The sequence below is a fragment of the Anolis sagrei genome, chromosome 3, assembly GCF_037176765.1.
Source record: "Anolis sagrei isolate rAnoSag1 chromosome 3, rAnoSag1.mat, whole genome shotgun sequence".
Taxonomy (NCBI): Eukaryota; Metazoa; Chordata; class Lepidosauria; order Squamata; family Dactyloidae; genus Anolis; species Anolis sagrei.
Genome location: NC_090023.1, coordinates 167,177,679 through 167,201,414, shown reverse-complemented (window position 1 = coordinate 167,201,414; position 23,736 = coordinate 167,177,679). Strand labels below are relative to the sequence as shown.

At 41.6% G+C, this 23,736-nt stretch overlaps 1 protein-coding gene across 2 annotated transcripts in view; it reads left to right on the top strand.

Moving 5' to 3' along the window:
- Window positions 1–23,736, top strand: part of JMJD1C (jumonji domain containing 1C) — a 214,613-nt gene that overhangs the window by 140,406 nt on the left and 50,471 nt on the right. For both annotated transcript variants that reach the window (XM_060768929.2, XM_060768928.2), the window contains exons 4-8: window positions 11,424–11,529; window positions 17,538–17,662; window positions 19,797–19,940; window positions 20,032–20,218; window positions 20,298–21,967. In XM_060768929.2, coding sequence (XP_060624912.2) covers window positions 11,523–11,529; window positions 17,538–17,662; window positions 19,797–19,940; window positions 20,032–20,218; window positions 20,298–21,967 — 2,133 coding nt within the window. In that variant the 5' untranslated portion in view covers window positions 11,424–11,522. The remainder of the gene's footprint in view (window positions 1–11,423; window positions 11,530–17,537; window positions 17,663–19,796; window positions 19,941–20,031; window positions 20,219–20,297; window positions 21,968–23,736) is intronic.

Genomic DNA, 23,736 nt, shown 5'->3' with positions numbered 1-23,736 from the left:
CAGTTTGGAGGAGGATGCACCATGGACAATGGGGCTTGCAATACCTACACTCCCTTCCTACGACCATTACAACTGCCAACAATGATGGGTCAGGACCACAATTTACACAGAGAGCCTGCATGACCCATTCTACATCCTGGTGCGGTTTGGAACAATTTATCAATGGATGATGGGACTTGCAGTCACTGCACTCACTTCCTGAGACCACTGAGACCCTCGCCAGTGACCAATCTAGACCAAACTTGGCACACAGAGCCCCCATGACCCACTCTACATCCTGCTGCAGTTTTGGAGGAGGGTTGACCATGGATTATGGGACTTGCTGTACGTTTACTCACTTACTGAAATCACTGCGACCCTAATCCAATGACTGATCAAGGCCAAACTTAGCACACAGAGCTCCCATGACCCACTCTACATCTTTGTGCAGTTTGGAAGAGGACAGACCATTGATGATGGGACTTCAAGTACCTCCACTCCCTTCCCAAGATTGCTGCAACCCTCATCCAATGACCAATCTTGACAAAACTTAGCACACAGAGCCCCCATGATCCACTCTACATCCTGCTGCAGTTTGAAGGAGGATGGACTTTGGATGATGGGACTTTCATTACCTTCACTCACTTACTGAAACCACTACCACCCTCATCCAATGGCTGATAAAGACCAAACTTGGCACACATAGCCCCCATGACCCACTCTATATCCTGCTGCTGTTTGGAGAAGGGTGGACCATGGATGATGGCACTTCAAGTACCTTCACTCACTTCCTGAAAACAATGCAACCATCATCCAATGACCAATAAAGACCAAACTTGGCATAGAGAAGCACCATTACCCACTTTCTCTAATATCCCAGGCAGCGCCGGGTCCCCAAGCTAGTATATAATAAAAGAGAGTGTTTGTTTGTATGGGACAGGAAGGACGGAGGGCGGAAGGTGTATGTGCCAGCGTTCTGATTGGCTGCCTCTGTGCTGCTATTTGCATATGGTCTCTGATTGGCCAGCTTCAATAGGAGCCCCTGGTGGAGAAGAGGGTTCATGGCAGAAACGGGGACATGACAAGGAAATTTGCATATGGTCTCTGATTGGCCAACCTCAATTCCAAGATTCTGAGATGACAAAGAGAGGAAAGGAAAAGGCCAGAGGGGGCTGCGTCAGAACATTACCAGTGCAGAACAGACTTGGCACACAGAGCCCCCATCACCCACTCGACATCCTACTGCAGTTTGGAGGAGGATGAACCAACTTGCAGTACCATCACTCACATTCTGAGACCGCTGTTAACCTCATCCCATGACTGATCAGGATCAAACTTGGCACATAGACCTCTCATGACCCACTTTACGTCCTGTTGTGGTTTGGCGGGGGATGGACCATGGATTATGGGACTTGCAGTACCTTTGCTCAATTCTTGAGACCACTGCAACCCTCATCCAATTACTGATAAAAACCAAACTTGGCACACTGAGTCTCCATGACCCACTCTACATCCTGGTGCGGCTTGGAGGAGGATGCACCATGGACGATGGGACTTGCAACACCTGCACTCCCTTCCTAAAACCATTATAACTGCCAACAATGATGGATCAGGACCACAATTTACACAGAGAGCCGCATTACCCACTCTACATCCTGGTGCGGTTTGGAAGAATTTGACAATGGATGATGGGACTTGCAGTCACTTCACTCACTTCCTGAGACCACTGAGACCTTTGCCAATGACTGATCAAGACCAAACTTAGCACAGAGAGTCCCCATGATCCACTCTACATCCTGGTGTACCTTCGAGGAGGACAGACCATGGATGATAGGACTTCAAGTACCTCCACTCTCTTCCCAAGACTGCTGCAACCCTCATCTAATATCCAAACAAAACCAAACTTGGCACACAGAGCCCCCATGACCCACTCTACATCCTATTGCGGTTTGGAGTAGGGCATACCATGGATGATGGGACTTGAAGGACCTCTACTCGCTTTCCGAGACTGCTGCGACCCTCAAAAATGACTGAACAACACCAAACTTGGCACATAGACCTCTCATGACCCACTTTACACCATGGTGTGGTTTGACTGTGGATCGAGCATGGATTATGGGACTTGCAGTCTCTTCGCTCATTTCCTGAGACCACTGCAATCATCATCCAATTTCCGATAAGGACCAAACTTGGCACACCGGGTCTCCATGATGCACTCTACATCCTGGTGTGGTTTGGAGGATGATGCACCATGGACGATGGGACTTGCAGTTCCTTCACTCACTTAGTGAAACTACGGAGACCCTCATCCAATGACTGATGAAGACCAAACTTGGCACAGAGAACCCCCCTGGCCAACTCAACATTCTGGTGAGGTTTGGGGGAGAACAGAGTATGGATGATGGGACTTCAAGTACCTCCACTCACTTCCCAAGACTGCTGCAAACCTCATCCAATGACCAATCAAGACCAAACTTGGCACACAGAGCCCCCATGAGAGCCTCTACATCCTGGTGCTGTTTGGAGGAGGACGGACAATGGATGATGGGACTTGCAGTACCTTCACTCACTTCCTGAAACCACAGTGACATTCATCCAAATACCAATAAAGACCAAACTTGGCACAGAGAGCCCCCATGGCCAACTCAACATTCTGGTGATGTTTGAGGGAGACTATGGATGATAGGACTTGCAGTCACTTCACTCACTTTCTGAGACCACTGAGACCCTCGCCAATGACTACTCAAGACTAAACTTGGCAGATGGAGCTCCAATGACCCACTCTACATCCTGGTGCAGTTTCAAGGAGGACAGATCATGGATGATGGGACTTTAAGTACCTCCACTCCTCAAGACTGCTGCAAAATTCATCTAATGACCAATCAAGACCAAAGTTGGCACACAGAGCCCCCATGACCCACTCTACATCCTGCTGCAGTTTTGGAGGAGGGTTGACCATGGATGATGGAACTTACACTATCTTCACTCACATTCTGAGACCTCTGCAAACCTCATCCAATGACGGATCAAGACCAAACTTGGCACATAGACCTCTCATGACTCACTTTACGTCCTGGTGTTGTTTGGAAAGATTTGGAGATGGATGATGGGACTTGAAGTACCTTTGCTCACTTCCTGTAACCACTGAGACCCTCGCCAATGACTAATCAAGACTAAACTTGGCACATGGAGCTCCAATGACCCACTCTACATACTGGTGCAGATTGGAGGAGGACAGACCATGGATGATGAGACTTCAAGTACCTCCACTCCCTTCCGAAGATTGCTACAACCCTCTTCTAATGACCAATCAAGACCAAACTTTGCATACAGAACCGCCATTAACCACTTTCTCTAATAATCCGGGCAACGCCGGGTCCCCAAGTTAGTAGGAAATATTTCTCAGGATTTTCTCCTTGAAGTTTTGAATATTTTTCCATCTTTAGTCCATTTACATTTAGCCACAAGGCCTCCTCCTTGTCCTTAAAAAAATATTTCCCTTCCTGTTAGAAACAAAACCATCAACATTTCACTGTTGCAGAAATGTAGGTTAATTAATGTAAAGGTCATTTTCTACTATTCATTTCTTTGAGGCTCCAGAAACGATCTCAGTTTTGCATCCAAGTAAGTTGGGAGGTAGGCATTCAGAGATTCCCCCCCCCCCCCTCCCGTTAGCATGGGCCTTGGTCCTGCTTTGGTCTTACTGGTTATTGGCTTCTCCAAACATATTTATTTCAATCTTTATAGGATATCTTGATAGAAACTATTAAAACAACCAGAATGACATAAGTCCTACACTTTAAAATGTGAGTTTATAATAAAAAGCTAATATGAGCCACTCAATATAGCCGGCAAAATCGATCACAGCAGGCAAATGACAAAATAGTTTCTGAGTCAGTAAAGCTGTTCCAGACCATTCTGTAATAGCTCTCTAAGATGACACTGTGTTGGCTGCCAACAGAACATTCCATAGCTCCCATTGCCATTGAGCAAAATTATAAGTGTCTTAACATACTATCTTTTTGACACTTTATATGCTTTGAAGGATGTTATTCCCTTCTCTCATGCATGTAGCATTTTGTGAAACTTTTTTTTTTTAGTTTTCATTCCATTTCATTGTTGCTAAGTATTAACGCAAAACCAGTCCATTAAGACTTCTTTTTTAAACCCCACCTCACGCTCAGCTTGAGCTCCTTCTGTCTGTTGGATTTACTGTTATTGTCAGTCTTACTTACTTAGGCAATCCCTCGTTGGCCGATTAGGATAGTCTTCCAGGATCAGAATTCCTGTGAGTCTGTAGGTGCAGATTCTTGACCTGCATCTTCTCCCACAGTGAAGGCATTGGTTTCCAGATGGAAGGCAGTCCCGGTCGGGGTTGGTTTGACGCGTCTTCCTCTTGGCACGTTTCTCTCTTTCCATTCGTGCCTCTTCAAATTCTGCAGCACTGCTGGTCACAGCTGATCTCCAGCTGGAGTGCTCAAGGGCCAGGGCTTCCCGGTTCTCAGTGTCTATGCCAGAGTTTTTAAGGTTGGCTTTGAGGCCATCTTTAAATTTCTTTTCCTGTCCACCAACATTCTATTTTCCGTTCTTGAGTTCGGAGTAGAGCAACTGCTTTGGGAGACAATGGTTGGGCATCCGGACAACGTGGCCGGTCCAGCGGAGTTCATGGCGGAGGACCATCGCTTCAATGCTGGTGGTCTTTGCTTCTTCCAGCACGCTGACATTTGTCCGCCTGTCTTCCCAAGAGATTTGCAGGATTTTCCGGAGGCAACGCTGATGGAATCGTTCCAGGAGTTGCATGTGACATCTGTAGACAGTCCAAGTTTCGCAGGCATATAGCAGGGTTGGGAGGACAATAGCTTTATAAACAAGTACCTTGGTATCCCTACAGATGTCCTGGTCCTCAAACACTCTCTGCTTCATTCGGAAAAATGCTGCGCTCGCAGAGCTCAGGCAGTGTTGTATTTCGGTGTAGATGTTGACTTTGGTGGAGAGGTGGCTGCCAAGGTAGCAGAAATGGTCAACATTTTCTAATGTTACACCATTAAGCTGTATCTCTGGCATTGGAAAGGGGTTGGCTGGTGACTGTTGGAACAGCACTTTGGTTTTCTCGATGTTCAATGACAGGCCGAGCTTCTAGTATCTTTCTGCAAAGATGTTTAGAATGGCTTGTAGATCTTCTTCTGAATGCGCACAGACAACGTTGTCATCAGCATACTGTAGGTCTATAACAGATGTTGTTGTAACCTTGGTTTTGGCTTTCAGTCAGTCTGCTGAGGTTAAACAGCTTGCCATCTGTCCGATAGATGATTTCCACTCCGGTGGAAAGCTTCCCATCAGCAAGGTGAAGTATCATAAAGATGAAAAATAAAGTTGGGGCAATAACACATCCCTGTTTAACACCTGATTCCACCTTAAATGGGTCACTTTGGGAGCCACTGCTGTCCAAGACTGTTGCCATCATGTCATCATGGAGGAGCTGCAGGATGTTCACAAATTTGTTTGGGCACCCAATTTTTTGGAGGATGGTCCAGAGAGCGCTGTGATTCACTGTGTCAAATGCCTTTGCAAGGTCAATGAATGCCATGTACAGAGGTTGATTTTGTTCCCTGCATTTTTCTTGGAGCTGTCGTGCAGTGAAGATCATGTCCACGGTTCCTCTGGAGGGGCAGAAGCTGTTCTGGGATTCTGGGAGGGTGTCTTCTGAGAGGGATAGAAGGGGGTTTGCAAGGATTCTTGTGAGGATTTTCCCAGCGGAGGTTAGGAGGGAGATACCTCGATAGCCGCCTGAGTCTCCCCTAGGGGGTTGAGAAGGGCAGGGTAGAAGCACTCCCAATAAATAAATAAATAAAATAGTTTCCACAGTCTATTCTTTCCCCTTTTTTGAAGAGAGTGATGATGGTGGCACCCTTGAAATCTGCTGGGATTGTCTCGGTCACCCACACTTTTTCTATGACCCAGTGGAGTTGTTGTGTCAGCTCAGGTCCTCCATCTTTAAAGATTTCAGCAGGGATCCCATCAGGTCCGCTGGCTTTGTTATTTTTTGTTGGCTGATGACATTGCTGACTTCTTCCAAACTAGGCAGTGCTGCAAGCTCATCCCTGGTTTGTTGTTGCGTGATTTATGAGAACCACATTGGAGCTGCGGTTCAGGATGCTTTGGTAGTTTTCTTTCCAACATAGTGGAATTGATTTTTGGTCCTTCAGGAGTTTGGTTGCATCTGATGAGCGGAGAGGCTGTATGCCATGGTTTCTTGGTCCATAGATGACCTTTGTGGCTTTGAAAAATCCCTGAGCATCATGGGTATCTGCCAGGTGTTGGATTTCTTCAGCCTTCTTGGTCCACCAGATGTTCTTGAGTTCTCTTGTCCTTCTTTGGGCCTCAGCTTTTGCGCTGGTGTAGATCAGTCTTACACATGCTACCAGAGGATAGTTTGATGTCAGAGTTGGCCAAACAGGGAGAGTCTTCATTGGATGAGTGCTCCTATACTCCCATTTTATTCTTCTTCACTTTTAATAATAGATGCATAATTGAAGTGCTGCAGCTTCTTTCAGTACCTAAATGCACCCCTTCTCCTAAGTTACATTTATCAGTTGAGTACCAAAAGTAAGGATTTTTATATGACCCCTGGATAAGTTGAGAGTTTTTCGTGGAGAAGGAAAAGCACCAATGCCACCTCTCTTGATGCAAATACCTCATTTAGTAAATATTCCATTAGTTATTTAGAATATATTAAAGCAGGAGGTGAGTTTTGATATGCATTGAGATTCTCAAAAGATCTTAATATAGTACATGGAAGAAAATATTTCAAGCCTTCTGTATTTAAGTTTTATCCTGGCTAGATCAGAGAATGTATGTGAGAGATGATGTATGGTGGGGATTGGACTGGATAGCCCTTGTGGTCTTTTCCAACTTCATGATTCTGTGATATAATATACAGTCTTCCTTAAATCCAAAGTAAGATAATTGTAAAATTGCTAGGTCATGAGATTAGGCCAGCTAATAGATCTTGTTCTTTAAAACTCTTTTCAAAGATCTGCTCATCATTTGTTTGCTTTGAGTAAGCAAAATTATAGGTTGCTTATCTGTAACCGTAGTTCCCTGAGTGGTCACCTGTGAATTCGTACATGTGGTATTTCCTGCGCCTGCGCAGAGCAATTCGGAACCTTCTAGAAAGATAAAATGATAGATTCATTCAGGCCCCGCCCACTCCCCTCCGGCCCCATAAATAGCCAGTGGGCGGGCCCCAGCCTCTCAGTTCTCTTACGCCGCAGAGCACCTGGAACACAGGAGGCATGACAAGAGGGGAGGATGGGTGGGATTGTACGAATTCACAGGTGACCACTGAGGGAACTACAGTTACAGGTAAGCAACCTATAATTCCCTGTCGTGGTCCCTGTGAATCGTACATGTGGTAGACTTACAAGCTGATGAATAAGGATGGTGGGCGTCATGCCACCACTGAGAAGAGGACTGCCCTTCCAAATTCCGCATCCCTCTTGGACACAATGTCCATCTGGTGGTGTGACACAAAGGTGAGAGGAGATGACCAGGTCGCCGCTTGACAGCCTGCATCCAAGGGAACGCCCTTCATAAAAGCCACCGACGTGGATACTGCCCTCGTGGAATGGCCTCTCAGCTGAGATGGAGGATCCCTGCGCGCCATCTGGTAGGCCAAACGGATTGTAGAAACAATCCACGAAGAAAGACGCTGGGGCGAAACCGGAAGGCCCCTGGCATCCCTCCGGTATTTGACAAACAGTCTGGTTGACTTCCTGAACAACGCAGTCCTGTGAACATAAAACGCCAAAGAACTACCTCCTGTGACAAATGAAAACGTGACGCTACCTTAGGCAAAAAGGAAATGTCCGTACGAAGTACAACCTTGTCCCTATGGAACCTCAGGTACAGAGCATCAGACCTCAAGGCACAAAGTTCGTTAGCACGGTGAGCCGAGGTTATGGCCACCAAAATGTCAACCTTCCACGGCAAGAAAGAAACGTCTATTGTTGCCAAAGGCTCAAGGGGGGGGGGGCTCATGAGTCAAGATAATACTAGCTCTAAATCCCAACCTGGGGCTACGGGGGCTACCGAAGGTCTTACATTATTAACCCCCCTCAGGAAGAGCTTAACAAGCGAGTCAGAAAAACAGGAAGGGAGATTGGCCTTCCTCTGAAACCACGAGATCGCCGCTAAGTAGCATTTTAAAGAAGATAGAGACATACCCGCCTCGGAAAGTGAGGCCAAAAATTCCAATACCAATGAAATTGGGGCATGAGAAGGGTCCACTCCCTTCCCCAAGGCAAACTTCGAGAACCGTGACCATTTATATACATAAAACTTCTTAGTCAATTCCCTGTGAGTGGCCTCTATATACCCCAGCACAGAACTTAATAACTCAGACAGGGGGTTCAAACATCTGGCAGTACCCGCCACGTAGTCAGGTTCACCCTGGACACGTCTGGATACCAAACTTGGTTTCCCTGGGACAACAGAAGGTCCGGTTTGTCCTCTAGGTGTACAAATGTGCCCTTGCAGAGGGACAGAAGAGGGGAGAACTAAGGCTGGCAGGGCCACCAGGGGGCGATTAGGAGACAACTCGCTCTGTCCCTCTGTAACTTTGAACTGTATTATCTGAACCCTCACTGCCTATATTCCAGTTCAAAGCAGATAATGGGGAATTTTATTCAGATGTGTGAAAGGGGTCCCAGATAACCCCATTCAAAGCAGCTACTGTGGATTATCTCCCTTGATATTTTGGGTTATATGGCAGTGTGGAGGGGCCCTCAGATAACCCAGTTCAAAGCAGATATTGTGGGATTTTCTGCCCTGATATTCTGGAATATAGGGCTGTTTGGAAGAACCCCCAGTTTAAAGCAGATATTGTGGGATTTTTTTTTTTTTGCTTTGCTATTCTGGGTTATGTGGCTGTATGGAAGGGCCCTCAGATAACTCAGTTCAAAGCAGATAATGTGGGGGTTTTCTGCCTTGATATCCTAGGTTATATGGTAGTGTGGAAGTGGAACTGGCAGTATGTTTTCCTCGCCCTCTTCCTCCTCCTCAATATTTGGCCCCAAATCCCCAACTCCTACATCTTTGGCCTCCTGTTCTACCTCGGCCCGACAATCCAGGACCCATGGACGCGAAATGGGGCAATTCACCACATAAACTACTTGGAACTCCTGGCAGTCTTCAAAGTTCTTTGAGCCTTCTCCTGCTTTATATCCCACAAATCCATGCAAGTCTTCACGGCCAACACAGTGACTATGTATTACGTAAACAAAGGAGGCACAGGATTGAGGAAACTTCTGCAACTCCCACTAAAAACAGCTGCTTGATAACAATAACTGCTTCCCATCTTCCTGGAGAGCAAACCAACCTCGCTGATGCCCTCAACAGGACAACCACCTCATCCCATGAGTGACTGTACAGCTTCACCCTCTCTTCAACAAATGGGGATAGCCAGAGACGGACCTGTTCATGTCCCCAGAGAATGCTCAACTTCCCCAGCATGCAGCACGACGCCTTCCAAAGGTCAACCAGGGATGCCTCGGAGATGCCTTCCTTCTAAATTGGTCAGTCTTTGCCCTCACTACTGGAAAAATGCCTTCACCTCCTAGATGTTAGGAGAGTGCTACTTTTAAAGGGACAAGACTCACCCTACAAGAAAGTCCCCAAGACTTTTATATCTTATGCCATGGACAAACTTGGAAACCCTATCTCCTCCCAAACTTGTCCCATTGGATTGGCTTGGCCATCGAACTTTGTTACCAACTGGCTTGATGCTCCCCTCCCATCTCTGTCCGTCCCAGAGCCACAAGGGGCCTTGCCACATCTACAGTGTTTCTCCAGGGAATCCCCCTGGATGCCATCTGCAAAGCGACCATTTGGGCCAACCTAATGACATTTGTGTCCCACTACAGACTCAGTTCTAAATCCTGTCGGGACATTGCATTTGGGAGATCCATTTTCCCACCCTGCATTGCCTGACTAAAACTAAAAAACACAGTAAATAGACACAGTCGTCATTTCATCTAGCTGTTTATTTGAACTTGTTTATTGTTCCCCATTCTTACTCCAGGGGCTCAATGTAGTACACACCCCAGGTAAAAAGTTTGCATTGATTATATGGTTTAAACAGATGTCACAGGTGCCCAGACCCACCACACTTCCTAGAGTGCTTCCTATTGTACTACCTCATGATGCCTTCCCTATATGGGAATGCTGTTTCAGGACTGGGTACCCCATCCTGCTTGTTTTTTCTACTTGCACTGAAATCGTTCCTCTTCATATGTTATGTCACTCTTTCTGCAAAATAAAGGGAAAAAAACTATTGTTTTCACTTGACTGGTGTTGATTTGACATGTGTCCCATCTACCTAAATCTTAGCTTGCTAGTCTCTATATGTGTGCATTCACAGAGTCCATGAAGAAAAAAGTCAGGTTCCTTACCTGGAACCATGTTTTCCAAGACACATCATCTTAGCTTGAGCTGTAAATTCCTTTAAATCATCTCCTTTATTCTGCAACTCAATGGAGTGATTTTTCTTCCATTCTGTGTTTTTTGTCATCTTCAGACCTATCATACTGAGCCATTCTGTTCCATAAAATCACTTTGTGGCCTCAAAACTAATCTGTAAAAAATGTGTTTCCTGTAACAAAACATAGTCTCTATTGCCTTCTCTCAAGTAACAATCTTTTCGAACTGCTTGCCACATGCAGTTTTCATTTGCTTGCCTTCAATGTAGATTTCCTGGTCACCATTGCATCGGTTTATTGTGTGAGTGTATTGTGCACCATCTAGTCAGATCCCTTGACTCCAGGCTTGCATTTGGACTCCCCGTTCTTGACCATGACATTTAACAATAGCTTATAAATGTATCCAACACCAACTACTAGAAACTGTAGTCATTCTAGAAAAAGAATTGGCTCTGTTAGTGCCTTTCTCCATGGAATCTTAACCCAAGATGGCTGCCAGGTAGCGATCTAGTCTCAGTGATCAAATTCTTAAACTTGGTGTGATCTTTTGGATTATACTCCTTTTGAACACACTGTGTTTTCATCTTTTCTTCTGTAACATGAATCCTCCTCTAGTAAGTTAACATGGTGATACAGTTGTGTGTTACAGAGACCACAAAAAAGGAAAGACGGGTTGCTTTAAGGAGTCATATTTGAATTCACACTGTCCAGCTTCCTTTCTTGCTTTCCATTTTCTGCTACGTTGTTCTGGAGTTTTCCAGTTGTGGCTGTGCACAGGTTTAAGATCCAATTGCTAGCTCACAGATGACCACTCAAACAATTACAGTTACAAGTAAGCATTATATCTGTCAAACACTTGGAATATCATGCACTACTGAATTTGGGTGGTTGAAGATTGTAGTATTCTCATCATACTGCTGAATTGCTTATGAAAGTAACTTTTTATGCTGTTTTTTTTTTCTTTAGGACGACATAGACAGTTTAAACCCAGTTCTCAGGGACAACCCACAACTTCAGGAGGAAGTAAAAATCTGGGTAAAGGAACAAAAGGTGCAAGAGATTTTTATGCAAGGTAATTTTTGAAAAACATGAATATAGAACTGAATAAAATGTTGCACTATAAAGAAAGATGAAGATCTGGTTCCATAATTTGATAAAGTTTGGTCTTTTGATACTTGTTCTTAATGTGGTAACTAGGGCCACCTTTTTGGCAGCAAGACAGAAAATATAAAGATTTAATAGTTCAGCAGTTCTCTTGGTTGTGATTCTTTGGTTTTTCTCATGTTCAGAGGAAGTACAAACATCAGCCATTAATTATATGGTCCATGAATTATTCTGTGTCACTTTGAACCATCAGATTCCTTCTAGTGAGTAGTATGTTTTAAAAATCATTTTACAGTTCAGTATTAGGAACTGATGTGCTGAAAGTGAAAACACTGAGTTTGAGCAGTGGGCTTCCTCAACTTTCCTGACCCAGGTTGATATATCTAATTTAATTACTTGTAATATCATTCTGTAATGACACATTTGCAGCAGTGAATATTCTGCAGGGACTTGATATTATTTTTCAGTGGTTCTGCTTCCCATTAAGAACAAGAGCCCTATGAATCAGAGCCAACATCTGTCTAGTGCATCCTGTTTCCCACAGTGATCAGCCAAATACTTCCGGGAAGCCCATCGGCAAAGGAATTGAAACAGCAGTTCTACAATAGCAATCCATGAAACACCCACACTTTTTGTGGCCTCTGTGACTCACACAAATGGGTTATCTGTACTTGCACAGTGCATCATTCAGAATCTTTTCGAGCTGTTACTTGACATTTCTTGAAATAACCCACCACCCATCTGTTCAGGGTCTGAATTACCATAGTTAAGTATGGGTAGTGGGAAAGAGAAACTTGGTATATGAAATGCCATGTTTATTGTATTTTATTTTTAATGCTTCAACATATTTAGATGTTGAAACGGTCAGGTATATGGAGTGGGAGACTCATAAACAACAAATAATTGAAAGTAAATATGTAACTCTCTTTATATATAAAATAGCCTGCACTGTAGTTTGCTTCACTATAGTTTATGGACCTATTTATGAAGTAAATAGTTTATTTACTTCATAAATAGCCGTAGATCAGTTTTTGTTTTTTTTTTGTCGTCTGTATTTGTGATTTATGTCTTCACACTCTTGTTTTATCACTTCTTTATAATATTAAAATAATGTCCAAATAATCCTTTCCCAGACCTTGGAAAGGTTGTTTTTAAGAACAAAAAGAATCTAGTAGCTTGTCAAAGAAGCTTTTCTTGACTGCAACTTTGGTGTGCAATGTTGCCTTGCTGAGCAAATATTTATCCAGATTCTTGGCTGTGGGACATGGAAGAATTGAAATGCAAAAAGTATAGCCATTGATAATTATTTTAACAATGGACGGGACAACCTAGCATAGATAACAGGAGAACACAACTATTTTGCTGAAAAATACCTTTATCCAGTGTCATTTAGAGACCATACCTTATAACTTTTCATCACAATACATGTGGTAGTTGCTTTGTAAGTGACCGCTATTAAGATAATAATATAGACCTTTTGTGTGGCTTTCCAGTGAGAAAATCTGATTGGTACATAGGTTGTAAGTGAACACATTTGAAATGTAGTGCTGGGGAAAAATTGGAGAAACCATGCTTCTAAAAGGGCAAATAAGTCCTAAAATACTCAAGTTTGAACTTCTCTATAATCCAAGATTTCTAAACTTAAACAGACCTAACTTGCTAGAAAAGATTAAAATGCTTGGTAAGGTGGAAGGTAGTAGGAAAATATGTAGGCTACATCACGGATGGATAAACTCAAGGAGGCCATAGTCCTGAGCAGCCCTGATGACAGTGGGACTCATAGGTCTCTCATTTATGGAGTCAAAATTGATTTGACAAAATTAACAATAACAAACATTTTGCCTTTCTTTTTGCTGTGACAAACTCACATGGCTCATGTGAGTTTCTAAAAGTAAATAGCTGACTGTATAAAGCCAGTGCCAACTCTCCCACCCAGTACTTACTTGTTATAATTATAATGTTTAAAATTATAATGTTTAAAAGGTTACGTTTAATTCATTGTTTTTAGTGCTTTGAATTTTATGAAACCTTCTAAACGCTAAAAACCTTTGTCCTGTGGTACTGTTCTTCCACCCATCTCCTTAATGCCTTCTTAGCAGGTGTACTTCTCTCCATCTCCATTTACTGTATATACTCGAGTATAAGCCAACCTGAATATAAGCCGAGGCACCTAATTTTACCACAAAAAAACTGGGAAAATGTATTGACTTGAGTATAAGCTGAGGGTGGGAAATGCTGGTAAAATGCTGGTATTAGCTGAGAGTGGGAAATGCTGGTAAATCTACTGGTAAATTTCAAAATAAAAATAGATACCAATAAAATTACATTAATTGAGGCATCGGTAGGTTAAATGTTTTTGAATATTTACATAAAGATGTAATTTAAGATTAGACTTCCCAACTCTGATTAAACTATTATTCTAACCTTCTTCAATGTAAATGTGCTGAAAAAATAGGCTGCTACACGAGTATATACAGTAGTCATACCTGTTAGACTAAATAGTAATTATACCATAAAAGGACTCACATTATGCTTTCAAATCACTATATTACAATAGTTAAACCCAATCTCATAGGTATAGATTTATCATTTCTCTCAGTAGCATTGACCTTCACAGTCTACTCCCTTTTGATACACACACCTGTCTTTCTATCCTTCTTGTGAGATAACTCTTCTTTATTTACTGTATCTCTAAGCCAAGTTTTTCGGGCCTTTTTATGGGCTGAAAAAACCTCCCTTGGCTTATAATGGGGTCACGCTGGGCATTGGAGCCTTGAGGCCATTGCTTGCAATATATGATATATTTCTCTCTCATCTTCCCCTTCCTAAACAGTGTGTTTTCTTTTCTACTTCTCCTCCCAGACTGGAATGTTTTGAAAAGGAAAAGGAGGGGGAGAGAAGCCCCTGAAAGTCAGGAATATCAATTAATCTTATAAAAGCATTTTCCCTTGAAATATTTGTTAATCTCTCCTACATATATATAGGCTTTTCCCACTGCAAGCCTTTGCAAATCCCTATGTACCTATATATCTGTATCTATCTATATACATTAATTTCATATATGAATTTTTCCCTCATATGTTTGCAAATCTTTGAAAAGCCCATGTACATATAGATCTCTAGAGATTTTCATGTACCTGTATATCTATATATGTACACATTATTTTTATTTATGAATTTTCCCCTCACATATTTGCAAGTCTCTGCAAATACTATATAGATATAGATGTTGATAGAGGTACCTATTAGGCCTGGGTAACAACGGAAAAATTTGTTTCTAAAATCGATTCGTTTTTTGGGGGGTTTTGCGTTTTGTTATTTAAAATAATTACAAAATTTTCCTTTTAAAAAGTTCGATATTTACGAAATTTCGTAAATGTGAAAAAAATTACAAAACATTAACGGATCGATTTCCGAAACAATAACGAATCGATTCGTTAATGGTGGACGCGACCGCAAAATACGCTAAAAAACCTCCAAAAACTTCTGAAGCTTCCCTCTCCCTCTGTTGTTGACTGTTGGTGTGATATTATAATTTTTTTTCCACTAATTAAACAAAAAACTTGCCCCAGACATGCGGAAATAATAACGAAACGACCTCAGAACAATAACAAAACGAATACAATAACGAAATACGAAGCATTTACAAAACGTATTTAAAAATTCGTTTTTTAAAAAAATTGCTCCAGAATGGTTCGTTATCGTTTTGTAATTGAAAAAATTAACGAATTATTAACGAATTACGAATTAACGAAACGAAACCGCCCAGCCCTAGTACCTATATATCTGTGTGTGTGTATATATATATATGTGTGTGTGTGTGTATACATAATTTTATATATGAATTTTCCTCTCACATGTTTGCAAGTATTTGCAAATTCTATATAGATATATTATCTATATGTAGAGAGATGTCTAGATAGATCAATATGAATATAGGTATATAGGGATTGCAAATATTATAGAAGGAAATGCACACACAAATATATATAGATGTATCTAGATAGATAAGAATATAGATAGATAGATAGATAGATAGATAGATAGATAGATAGATAGATAGATTTTATTTTTATTTATTTGACTCCCAATTTGGCTCGGAGCGGTTTACAGCAGTAGATTAAAACAATACAATTAACTTTAAAATACAATTAAAATAAGAACAGACATAGTCCCGAGTTATTCACCCATCAAAAGCTTGTCAGAAGAGAAAGGTTTTACAGGCTTTCCGAAAAGCAAGTAGGTCTCGGATAGATATATAGGATTTGCAGATATTGCAGAGAAAATGCACACACACCCACACATGCAGATGCCTATGTAGATATAAACATAGATATATAAGGCTTGCAAATATTGCAGGAGGGAAATGCACATATATTGAGAGAGGATTTGCAAATGTTTCAGAGGGGAATGCATATGTGAAAATACCATATATAATTATAGATCTATATTGAGCTCTGCATTGTTTATATAGGCTTTGAATGTTTGCCTGTTACTATGTTGGAAGCCGGCCTGAGTGCCCATGGGGAGATAGGGCGGGATACAAATGAAATATTATTATTATTATTATTATTATTATTATTATTATTATTAAAGCTATTGTTGATACCATATTGTTGTTTTTTTTACCCTGCTATTCCACTTAAAGAGTTAGTTTACTGTTTTTCTTTGAAATATGGTAAATATTCAAAAACATTTAACTTACTGATGCCTCAGTTAATGTAATTTTATTAGTATCTATTTTTATTTTGAAATTTACCAGTAGCTGCTGCATTTCCCACCTTTGGCTTCTACACAAGTCAATAAGTTTTCCCAGTTTTTTTGTGGTAAAATTAGATGCCTTGCCTTATATTCAGGTTGACTTACACTCAAGTACATACACTAATTGTTATGTCAGTCAATTGTTATTGCATTGTGGCCTCCCCTTTCCCAACCGGTCAGCCCATCCCCACCAATATGTATTACACTATAAAAGATTTATTATTATTTTATTTTGGGCACTTCTACCCCGCCCTTCTCAACCCCCAAGGGGGGAATCAGGGCAGCTTACAACCGGCACAATTCGATGCCAATAATTCAACAGATAAATTAGATAACAGCAATAACCACAGTAGTTAAAAACAATCAATTGAAATAATAATAATTAAAAGCCAATCTAGTGGCCAACGTTTACCGAGTTCTAAAATCTGTAAGTCCATTCAGCATTACAATAGTCCTTTCCAAGTTCTGGTCGTCATTACCTTGTCAGTCTGCCAGATTACCCAAAGGCCTGGTCCCATATCCATGTTTTCAGCTTCCTTCTGAAGGAGAGGAGGGGAGTGAATTCCACAGGCGAGGGGCCACCACTGAGAAGGCCCTGTCCCTCATCCCCACCAGCCTCTTATTCAGTTATAAAAGTTGTAAACCAATAAACCAGGAGTGCACTGGGTTTAGGAAGATTAATTTGTGTGTGCTTATGCCTTCAAGTCATCAGTTGACTTCTGCCAACCCCATATTTTACAGGGTTTTCTTACACATTTATTGAGTAATATTGAGCAAAATCATGAGACATAGAAAAATGGTTTGCCACTTGGTGGTGGAATTGAATGTTTATCTTTTCTGTCTAGGAAGGCTGGTCATAGTGTGTACTTAGGTTATGAAATTAACTTGCTGTCTTTTTGAAATTAATGGTAGAATTAAACACGTGCTTACCAATTTGTCATCAAACCTGTTGGAAATTAGAGTTGGATTGCCATGATATATGAATCTCGAAGAGTTTATCAGATACCGCACTTGTATTCGTTTATTAATTAATAATATAGTAGTATTAAAGTCACTAAAGATGTTGCTTTTTGCATGTTGTGCGCGGGGGGGGGGGGGGGAGGGGTGTGTGTTAAATATCAGATTGCATCTGTGCTGCATGGACTTCTAAACCAAACTTGGACTAAAATTTTCTTGCACTAATCCTCAAAAATGTTTTGATTTTCTTTTCCAAAGGTCCATATTCCTTAAATGGCTATAGGGTGAAAGTATACAGACAGGATTCTGCCACCCAGTGGTTCACTGGTATAATTACTCATCATGATTTGTTCACTCGCACTATGATTGTTATGAATGATCAGGTAAATATTCCTTCCGTTATTAGAAAATATTTGTCTTTTTAAAATGTGCATGCTGAAGCTATTGTCATGTCTGTGTGTAATTGTTGAGCTTATGTTGATTTCTGTTTATTTTCCAGGGCAAAAGATTTACAAAATAGGTTTAACATTTATTTGCTCATTATCTAGCCAGTAAAATCTGTGATTGTTTAAATGTTTTCCATGAGGATTCATTTTTCCCTTTTAAAAAAGAAAAACAGTCTGGCTTTAGGCCTGGACATGAAACTGAAACAGTCTTGGTCGCCTTAGTGGATGATCTACGCCGGGAGCTAGACAGGGGGAGTGTGTCCCTGTTAGTTCTGCTGGACCTCTCAGCGGCCTTCGATACCGTCGACCACGGTATCCTTCTGGGACGCCTCGCAGGAATGGGCCTTGGAGGCACTGTTCTGCAGTGGCTCCAGTCCTTCCTAGTGGGTCGATCTCAGAAGGTGTTGCTGGGGGACACCTGTTCTGCCCCACAACCATTGTCTTGTGGCGTTCCACAGGGATCAATATTGTCTCCCATGTTGTTTAACATCTACATGAAGCCGCTGGGGGAGATCATCCGGAGTTTCGGGGTACGGTGTCATCTGTACGCGGATGATGTCCAACTCTGTCACTCCTTTCCACCTGCTACTAAGGAGGCTGTTCAGGTTCTGAACCGGTGCTTGGCTGCTGTAACGGTCTGGATGAGGGCGAACAAATTGAAATTGAATCCAGACAATACAGAGGTACTCCTGGTCAGTCGTAAGGCCGAACAGGGCATGGGGTTACAGCCTGTGTTGGGCGGGGTTACACTCCCCCTGAAGACGCAGGTTTGCAGCTTGGGTGTGATCTTTGACTCGTCACTGAGCCTGGAACCCCAGGTTTCAGCACTGACCAGGGGAGCATTCACACATTAAAACTTGTGTGCCAGCTGCGCCCATACCTTGGGAAGTCTGACTTGGCCACAGTAGTCCACGCTCTGGTTACATCCCGTATAGAGTACTGCAACGCTCTCTACGTGGGGTTGCCTTTGAAGACTGCTCAGAAGCTTCAAATGGCCCAGCTTTCGGCAGCCAGGTTGCTAACAGGAGCGGCACTCAGGGAGCATACTACTCCTCTGTTGCGCCAGCTCCACTGGTTGCCAGTTTGCTACCGGGCACAATTCAAAGTGCTGTCGTTAGCCTATAAAGCCCTAAACGGTTCTGGCCCTACTTACCTCTCCGAATGCATCTCCTCCTATGAACCGACTAGGACACTAAGATCATCTGGGGAGGCCCTGCTCTCAGTCCCGCCTGCATCACAGGCACACTTGGAGGGGACGAGAGACAGGGCCTTCTCAGTGGTGGCACCTTGGCTGTGGAACACCCTGCCTGCAGATATCAGATCAGCCCCCTCCCTGCTGGCGTTTCGGAGGAAAGTGAAGACCTGGCTGTTCGAACAAGCATTTGATTAATCAGTGTAATTGAACATAGGAATACGGAATAATGGATGATGAGTGGATTCTGATTTTACCGTTGAGGCGCTAATGATTGTTAAACTGATGTTTAATGATTTATGTTACAATTGTTTTTAATTGCCCTATACATCACAATTGTCCTGTGATGTTTTGAATCGATGTTGTTCACCGCTTTGAGTCGCCTGAGGCCTGAGAAAAGCGGTATATAAATAAAGTAAGTAAATAAATAAATAGTGCTGTTAGCTATATATTCCTTCCTTTAATGAAGGAAACTGAGATGTTTATTATAGTGGCACTTAATATTTACCTTCCTTACTAATTCAAGAAACAACTTGGACTGCTTGAGCAGAATTCAGAAGATACTTTTTTCCTTTCCGCAGCCAACTAATATAAAATTTGAGGATGGAAATAAACATCAAATTAATTGTTTATTTTATTTCATATTTAGTACTGCTTTATAACTTTCCTAGGTTTATGCATTATTCTTCCTGAGCTGTTTTAAAAACAAGCAAAAAGATTGCCAGTTTAGACTAAGGAATGGACCCTTGACAGTCTTACATAGTTTTGAAAAGAAAGAATGCTACCTCAGCATTTATTCTTCTATAAAAGTCTTGTGTCAAATTGACCTTTCAAGATAAACATGAATTGATTGCACATTTTTCTCTCCTAATAAACCAGGTTTTAGAACCACAAAATGTTGATCCCTCTATGGTTCAGATGACCTTTCTAGATGATGTCGTTCACTCTTTGTTGAAAGGTGAAAATATTGGCATTACGTCACGGCGCAGGTCTCGGTCCAACCAGAACAGCAACACAGCCCACGTAGATATAATTTGACTATTAATTATATTGTTATTCACTCTCCATATTTATTGAGTTGATGGGTTATTCAAGTATTACTGTTTCTATTTAGGGGCACTATACTAGGGCTCAAGCAAATAGCCCAAGGCCAGCAATGAATTCCCAGACCACAGCACCAAAACAAAATTCACATCAGCAGCAACGGACAGCTCGTCCAAATAAAAGGAAAGGCTCTGATAGCAGTGTCCCTGATGAAGAGAAAACTGGAGAGGAAAAATACGACTACATCAGTCAAGGAGGTAAAATCATTTTTATAAAGGTAGGAAGAACTTTTGAAATCTGTACTGAAGATAAACCGTTTTTTAAATTTCTTTACAGAAAATTCCAAAAATAAAAACAAGCTCTTTGTTTCTAAAAGAAGAAAACCTGAAGATGATGAAAAGAAATTAATTATGAAGAGACAGCGGATAGATAACACCTCAGACTATTCCGAGAGCAGTGACTCGGAGAATTCAAACAAAAGATTGACAGATTCTTCATCAGATCAAAATTCAGAGAATGAATTGAAAAGCAAGAATATTTCAAATATAAATGGGAAAGAAGGAAAATCTCAGAACAGTGGTGTAGTAGAAGACCAAACACTAATAGACAGCCAGTCTCCCTGGCATGAAATGCAAGAAGATAAAAAGCACGAAGAAGGAGAAAGGCCAGAGTCAACTGATCTGGAGCTGGAAGAAATTTCAGTCCATCATGCTGAACAGCCAACAGTTTATGATCAGAGTGGCGATGATGAATGCAGTCAAGAGTGTAATACAGAAAAACAACAACCTAGGGAACTTTTGCCAAATGCACAATTTATACCCACCTGTCCTACATCGAAAGGTTGTATTGATGCAAGTATGGAAAACAGTTCAACTAATGAAGCCCAGGAAAATATATCAAATACTTTTGGATTGCAAGCATGTCAGAAAATGGAACTTCTTGTCAGTGATACAAAACACCTGTTTACAAACCTTTTAGAAGAAAGAAAATTGGGCACCGATGAGAACTGGATTAATAATGTCAGTAAAATGGATTTGATACACCCAAAAGTTGTGAAAAATGCATCAGCAAGTGAACATGTTACTTCTGAAAATGTTCACTATAGTTCTGTGTCATCTTTATCTGTAATATCTGTAGCAGAAGAAGGCAGAGTGCGGAAACAAAGTCCAGTCCCTGATGCAATTAAGGCAAAACCTAGTTCACTGGCTGAAAACCCCAAAATGAAGTCTAATCCTTCACCTGAAGTTAAATATAAACATGCCCAGTCTCCTGATACTGTGAAGTCAAAGTTTAATTACCTGAACAACCATGTTACTGCAGTAACAAGGTCAGCAATTAAAACTGAGCATGATTTGCCTAGGTCTAGCTTCCATCCAGTTCCAGCTAGAGTTAGTTCATTAGAACCTACTAAAAGTCCTCTTATCATTGACAAGAATGAACATTTCACAGTTTACCGAGATCCCGCTCTTATTGGGCAAGAACCGGGAACTAATCATATATCGCCATATTTACATCATCATAACTATCCCCCTCATTCCACTTCCCACAGAACTTGTTTAAATCCAAACCCTCACCATTCTTCCCTAGCTAGTGCACCCCATCTATTAGCTGGATCATCAAACCAGCCCTCTTTGTCTGCAATTAATACACATCCTCTGAGTAGTACATCTCACCATTCTGTTCATCACCCACATCTGCTTCCTGCAGTGTTACCTGGAGTGCCTACAGCCTCTTTGCTGGGAGGCCATCCACGACTCGAGACTGCTCATGCTAGCAGCTTAAGCCATTTGGCATTAGCACACCAGCAACAACAACAGATGTTGCAGCACCAGTCACCACAACTTCTTGGGCAAGCCCACCCTTCTACTTCATATAATCACTTAGGACTTTATCCAGTTATTTGGCAGTACCCAAATGGAGCACATGCTTACCCAGGACTTGGAATACCTTCATCTAAATGGGTCCATTCTGAAGCTCCTGTTAATACTGAGACTCCTCTGAGAAGGGTAAGTAATACTGAATTCCCAAATTATTATATAGGGATGCTCAAAATATTATCTTGATTTACTAGGGGAAAGGGAGTGTAATTAGTTTATAGTGTTTTCATACAAGAAAATTGCACGAGAGTAGTTCAACTAGTTAGCAGATTTAAATAAGCGCTCTTATATAGTCACACTTTGTTGTTTGAGATGTCATGATCCATGTCATACCATTGTGTTATTACTGACGTTTATTAATAGCAAATGTGGCTGCTGATGTAATTGGTGTAGTACATTTTGCAATTTGTTCTAATTTCAGAAGATACTTTCAGAAGATACATATTTAATAGGCCTGCGTAACAACGCAAAAATTTGTTCTAAAATCGATTTGTATTTGGGGTTTTTTTGCGTTTCGATATTTAAAATAATTACAAAACTTTCCTTTAAAAAAGTTCAGTATTTACGAAATTTCGTTAATATTAACGAATCGATTAGTTAAGATGTCGGACCCCCCCCCCCCCCCACGCATGCGCAAATCACCTCTGAAACTTCGTTATGAAGACGGGGGGTCGATTCGTTAAGGTGGCAACGAATCGATTCGTTAAAAAAGAAATATTTATCAGAAATATTTAAAAATGGAAAATTAACAATGCTTGCCCTATTGTGGAGCGAACACAGCCACAGGACAGGGACAAACTCACACACACAGGCACACAAGGGTCTTTTCTTTTTTTAGAATATTTTTTGATTTTTTTTAAGAATAAAAGAAAGATATTTTTCAGAAATATTTAAAAATGGAAAATTAACAATGCTTGCCCTGTTGTGGAGCGAACACAGCCACAGGACAGGGACAAACTGACACACACAGGCACACAAGGGTCTTTTCTTTTTTTAGAATATTTTTTGAATTTTTTTAAGAATAAAAGAAAGATATTTTTCAGAAATATTTAAAAATGCTTGCCCTGTTGGGGAGCTAACGGCAAAGCCTCCCCGCTGCTCCCAGCCCAGGGAATGAATGAATGCAAGCAATGAATGAATGCAAGCCAAGCCTCCCTCCCGAACCTCCTGTCTCCTTGCCTTCCCCAGCAATGAGCAATGCGGCCACGCGGAGCTGCTTTTAAAGGGCAGCCCGCCCAATCACAATCAGCCACGGTGCTTGGGAGCGCAGGATTGGCTCCCAGCGCACCCAGCATCCTCCATCCCTAAAACGTCATTTCCAAAACGGGTGGAAGCCCGTAAAAAAGATGGAGGATGCCGTTTCGATATTTAAAAACACTTCCGGGTTTGAAAATATGTTTTGTAATCGTTTTGTAATTGCTAAAAATAACGAATATTTAACGAATTACAAAATTAACGAACGAAACCGCCCAGGCCTAATATTTAACTCTGCTTGTTCCTGCATTTGTTTTCAAACTCTGGTTAGCTCCCAACACTGATACAATGTTGCCTCATGCTAATGCTGACCAAGGAAAGGAGAGAGAACATGGGAAGTTTCTGGTCTGCCAAAAAAAATAAAAAATAACGGATTACTAGCATTTTATCTTCTCCATTTTAGATTACCATATATATTTGTGTATAAGTCAACTTCATGTATAAATTGCTGACAAGTTTGGAGGCCAGAGTTATGGATTTTTGTATGACCTGTACATATCAAGGGTCATTCCAAGTGAGAGGGGAAAGACCCAGCTCTGCCTTAGGAGGCCAGTCACTACCTTATTTTTCCTGCCCAAGTATACAAAAATATGCAAGAAGAGGTCTGTGGTGGACAGAATAGAAGAAATTAATGCTTAGTTTAG